The 5954-nt window shown below is 42.1% G+C and overlaps 1 protein-coding gene across 1 annotated transcript; it reads right to left on the bottom strand.

The window, feature by feature from the left end:
• Positions 1-2582: 2582 nt before the first annotated feature.
• LOC126550574 (uncharacterized) lies at positions 2583-5454 on the bottom strand. Its single transcript, XM_050202427.1, has 3 exons — positions 4056-5454; positions 2895-3958; positions 2583-2816 (listed from the first exon to the last, which is right to left on the bottom strand). Exons 1-3 carry the CDS (start codon positions 5452-5454, stop codon positions 2583-2585), a joined length of 2697 nt encoding a protein of 898 aa, XP_050058384.1.
• Between the last annotated feature and the right edge of the window lie 500 nt (positions 5455-5954).

The following is a 5954-nucleotide window of genomic DNA, read 5'->3' as shown; positions in this document are numbered from 1 at the left end:
TCGAATGATCGAGAATATCGTCGATCATTCCAGAGCTGTATCCAACATCCTCCCGCCTTTGAAAGGATGCTTTCAAAATTACAAAATAAACAAATAATGAATAATGAATTGTACATCTTGTACCACTTTACATTAAATAGATGAAATGATAAAAAATACAAAAAAAACTGGTTGATAGAAGAACCTTCTGATCAAGACACAGGCAGCTTCACCACTTGTACCACTGGACGCTTCAAAGTCCCTTCGGCTGTCCTCAACGTCACAACGCGTACAACTCCATCTGTACCTGGATGAACTTCAATCACCCTTCCTAATTGCCATGACATGAGGGACCGTCCCGGAGACTTTACAACGACCAAATCGCCAACGTTCAATTTAGCATCTTGCCTTAACCACTTTTGACGGCCTTGCAATGTCTGAAGATACTCATTGGTCCATCGTTTCCAAAAACATTGTTGCGCTTGTTTGATCAGCTGCCATCTAGTTAGACGGTTGATTTTAACGTCTGTTAAATCAAGTTCTGGAATTGCCATGAGTGGTTGTCCTACCAGAAAGTGCCCAGGAGTTAATGCACATAAATCGTTCGGATCACTGGAGACACTTGTGAGTGGACGTGAATTTAAGATTCCTTCAATCCGAATAATTAGTGTGGTCAATTCCTCCATGGTCATTATTTGATCACCGATGACTTTTCGTATATGTGTCTTGACACTTTTAATTGCCGCCTCCCAGATCCCTCCAAAATGAGGGGCTGCAGGTGGATTAAAATACCACTGACACGGGATCCTACTCATTAAAGAGTCTCGGGTTTTTGCTTCGTTGAACAAGGATTTCAATTGCCGAGCGGCACCCACATAATTTGTTCCACAGTCAGAACGTATTTCAACTGGAATTCCACGACGAGCAGTGAAACGATCGAAGGCAGCAAGAAACGCTTCTGTGGATAAGTCGCTTACCACTTCCAGATGGACTGCCTTTACTGACAGACACACAAATAGAGCAAGATAAGCCTTGTTAGTCTTAGAACCTCGTCGACGGCTTTCTTTCACAATAAACGGTCCGCCGTAATCCATGCCAACGAATGCGAATGGTCTATGAGGCTGTACTCGTACTGGAGGCAGGTCTGCCATGACTGGTTGTGGGCAAGCAGCTCTATGGCGCACACATCTAACACATGTATGTATAATTTTCCGAATGGCGGCACGTCCTGACACAATCCAATATTTCCTTTGAATCATAGCCATAACTAATTTTGGACCGGCATGTAGAAGGCTCATATGATAATGGATTATGATTAACTGCGTAACATGAGCAGCCTTAGGGAGCAACACCGGATGCTTAGCTTCCTCGGTCAGAAGCGAAAAACGAAGTCGACCGCCGACACGTATTAATCCTTCTTGTCTAAATATGGTGACAACTGAGCAAGTGAGTTGGGGGTATCGATGCCGATGTATTTTCTAACTGCTTCCGTAAGTCTTCCCAATAAAAATTTTGCGTAAGCTTAATAATGTTAAGAAGTGTTCGATTGAGTTCAATTTGAGTAAGTGGGCCCCTGCTTACAGGCCTCCGTTTGCAACGGTCAATGAGGCGCCATACATACGCAAGTGTTCGCTGCATTCTCGTTAATGACGAAAAACGACGGAAAATCTCTTCTGATTCTTTACATTTAAGGATATGCAACACACACTTCACTGGTTGTTTGTAATCTGGAAGTTGCTCGGAAGGAAGTCTTGTTAAAGTTTGACTCGGCCATTGTTCTTCGGGCTGCCGTAAGAATTCCGGACCGTTCAAATGCAACTGCGAAGCAACTAATTGGCTTGGGAGTAACCCTCTTGATGCCGGGTCCGCTGCATTTTCCGTAGTTTTTACGTGATTCCACTCACATTGTGGCAGTAGCTCCTTTATTTTGTTTACTCTATTTGTAACAAATATTTTAAAATCCTTGGGCTCGGCCTTTAACCATGACAAAACAATCGTTGAATCAGAGAATGCTTTGATGCTTTGTACAGATACTAATTCCTTTAACAGTGACATCTTATGTGAAAGGAGGACGTGCTAACAAAAGTGCGGCACATAGTTCTAAACGGGGTATGGTCAAAGACTTATCGATCTTGGATGTCTTTAGCGGAGCAACCTTTGACTTGCAAGCAATGAAATGCACGTTAATAAGACCTTGATTGTCCGTTACTCGTAGAAAGACCGTCGCAGCATAACCCCTTTGAGACGCATCTGCAAACCCCACTAGCTGAGCCTTTATGCATTTTCCAATGCTAATATGACGAAGTAACTTCAAGTGCGCCAACGATGTAAGTTCTTCTATGAACATATTCCACTTGGAAGAGATCTCATTGGAAATTGGAGTGTCCCAGTTCAGTCCTTGGCGCCATAGCTCTTGCATTAGGCACTTAGCCCAGAAAACCATTGGGCCTAATGTTCCAATGGGATCATATAATCGAGCGAGGACTGATAGTACTGATCGCTTTGTAGGTTGCATCTCTGTAATATTTGACCTGTATCCGAATGTATCTCCATACGGGTCCCAGTAAAGTCCCAATATTTTTATAGCCAGTCCAGAATGAGGTTCATAGTAGGTTACTGGCGCAGTCCTCCTTCGCAATGCCTTCCAATACTTCGGGGCAATTACTGGCCCATTTACTGAGCTGAAAACAGCCTTTCTGTAACAGCCCAACGACTTGACATTGAACCTTCAATATGCCTTCCCTTGTATCGGCCCCTGCAATAATGTCATCCACATAGGTATATGACCGCAGAAATTGCCTTGCCAATGGAAATTCTGGACCATTATCTTGTTCCAACTGGAGAAGACAGCGAATTGCTAAAAGCGGTGCTGAATTTATACCATAGGTAACAGTGCACAACTCATATTCCTGTACTTGCTCGTGTGGTGAACGTCTCCAAAGAATGTGTTGGTAAACACGGTCTTCTTTTCGAACGAATATTTGTCGATATATCTTAACTATGTCCGCTATGAATATGTACTTATAGAATCGACAACGCAACAAAATGTCACCGATATCGGTTTGCAATTTAGACCCAGTTGCTAAGCAGTCGTTTAGAGAACGTCCCGACGAAGAAGGGGCGGAGGCATCAAAAACAACTCTAATTTTTATATCATTCTCCTTCCGTTTTACAACTGCGTGATGTGGTATGAAATATTCTCCGGTGCGTTCAGCCAACTTCATATGGCCTAGTGCAATATATTCATCCATAAAATCACGATAGGCGTTATATAGCTCTTCGTCCTTACTTAGGCGACGTTCAAGATTATATAAGCGATTCAGAGCTAATGCCCGGGACGATCCTAGGCCTAATGAATGAGCGTCATGCTTTGTATTTCCCTTATCCATTGAACTAGAAATTATGGATTTGAAAGGCAAAGCAACATGGAATCTTCCATTACAATCCCGCGATACTGTTTCTTGAAAATGTCTTTCACATGCTTCATCTTCTGTGCTTGGGCTATGGTTTATATCAAGTTCTTCAACTTCCCAAAATCGCTGTAAAAGCTCACCTATATTTTGATTATCTGATGCCGCATGAACCACCAACGATGAAGCCGTAGAGTATTCTCTTGACCCTTCTATGGCTCCGACTATTACCCATCCAAACTGTGTGTTCAATGCTGACGGCAGACCAGGACTATGGACAATGTCCGATCGCGATCGCAAGATGAATGGATATAAATCCCCTCCAATCAGCATGTCTACTGAACCTGGTACATCAAAATCGGGGTCAGCGAGTGGAAGATGCCCGTATCGCTCACGAATTGAAATGGGTAATTTTTGATTCGGCATAAGAGCGGTGATTTTTGGTAATATTACAATGTTGGTGGCCGATATTTGCGGTGCATCATACAACAAAGGAATAAAGCTACAATTGGTTGAACCCTTAACAGTTCGTACGGGCTGCTGTGCCATACCACTAACCTCTACTCGTCCTTATGACTTGTAAACCAAGTTGGATCGCACACTGATTGGTAATGGCCGAAATTTGTGATCCAGTATCTAATAAAGCTCGCACTGGCACCAGCTCACCAGATTGGTCTCGTATTCTCACTATCGCCGTAGCCAGTACAACACTAACATCCGATTTCACAGCGCCTGAAAAGTTAGTAGCTGTACAGTTCTGATCCGTGGTGCTTTCAATCGGTTTTGAAATTGCCATTGTATTAGGTGTTGATGTTTTCCCTGAACCCTTATGTTTTGAATCTAAATGGAGCAATACACTGTGTCGTCCTTCACAAGTTTTGCACAAGTACGCCGACTTACAAGAGTTTGCTTCATGATCCGGACGTAGACAAACAAAACATAATTCTTTCTTAATGACAAACTCCCGCCGTTCGGCGACCGATTTCCTCTTGAACATTAAACATCGAAATAACGGGTGATCACGATCGCAAAACGCACATTTGTTCTTGGCAGTGGCAGTAGTCGATAATGAAGTCTTCACGGACGTCTGGCCGCCCTTGCCCTTTCTAGAACTACTGTTGCCCACTGACAGCGTACCCGTGTTAGCGCCGACGTTTTCTAAAATCTTACACCGATTCGCAGCAAAATCCAACAGTTCATCCAGCTTCGGTATGCTTTCTTGAGGTACACTTGCTTCAAATAATCGACGAGTATCAGGATCAATGACGCGGGCTCCGATGTAGAATAGCAAGAAACCAGACAAATCAACAACACCAAGTGCCTTTAGCGCAGCCACATTCTCACGAAAAGTATTAACAAAAGATGATAACGAGGATACCGATTCCCGTTGTAAACGTTCAAATGAAAATAATTTATCACAATGTGCTGTAGCAAGAAGCCGCTTGTTATCATAACGATCCCGAAGCGCACACCAGGCGATTACATAATTATCTGAGGTTAGTGGAACTGATTTGACAATGTTCAAGGCCGATCCTGATAAGCAAGACACCAAATAATGAAAGCGCTCTATATCCGTTATTGACCGATTTTCATGCACTAGTGACGTGAACATATCGCGAAACGCGCACCAATTTATAAGACTACCGTCGAATTTTGGAAGCTCAATCTTCGGCAACGACAGCGATGCACGAGCATTATACGTATTTTCGCGTTCTACGATTGCACCTTGATGTGTAATTGAAGGATATCCACGTAATTTCGAAAACACCACTTGAATTTCTCCGCACATTTTTTCCATGTCCTCAGTAATTTCTAAATCTGAACTTGTAAATTCGTCAGACCTGTTTAATTCAACCAGTGAAGAAAGAACATTTTCTTGCTCCGCTTCAAACGACTTAACCGCACGTTCTAATGTCCCGTGACGTGCGAAAAATATTGGTCGTTTATGCTCATCCGTGTCCGCTTCCATAGCCAGTGCATGTATTTTCCGTATTGAATTTAACGCCGCGTCCCTTGCGACGCGTGCTCGCGTTAATTCTTGTTTCGAAGATTTTGAAGGTGCCATATTGATAACAAAATATCCGGAACGAAGGTACAAAAAAATGTAAGCGAGGTCCCTAGCAAATCGTTGTTCGGGGTAACCACGCTTTAAAATGAATATGTCTAACGACAAGTGGACTGTATGTATGATTAAGATATATATATTGTGTATAGAAAATGAGATGTATTAAAATATAATATAACAAAGTCAATATAAATTATCAATTAATACATCAAGATATAATTGTATGAAATTACAATACAATATTACAACAAATATACCAATATATATATAAAGAAACAATAAAACAAAATATATTAAAACAAAGTTATAAAAAAATTGTACCGATATATATATATATAAGAAACAATAAACAACAAAGTTCTTACCGCGTACTGCGCCACTGCAACAGCCGACAAAACACCAATAATTACGTGGAAATTACCAACGCAAAAGAATACGGTGACTAGCGAGCCAAACGGTCGCGGCGGCCCATATATATAGGGACCGTCGTGGATAGATCA

This window comes from Aphis gossypii, chromosome 2 (assembly GCF_020184175.1).
Source record: "Aphis gossypii isolate Hap1 chromosome 2, ASM2018417v2, whole genome shotgun sequence".
In the NCBI taxonomy this organism is placed as follows: Eukaryota; Metazoa; Arthropoda; class Insecta; order Hemiptera; family Aphididae; genus Aphis; species Aphis gossypii.
The sequence above is the reverse complement of the archived record's forward strand: the minus strand, read 5'-3'. Positions and strand labels throughout refer to the sequence as shown.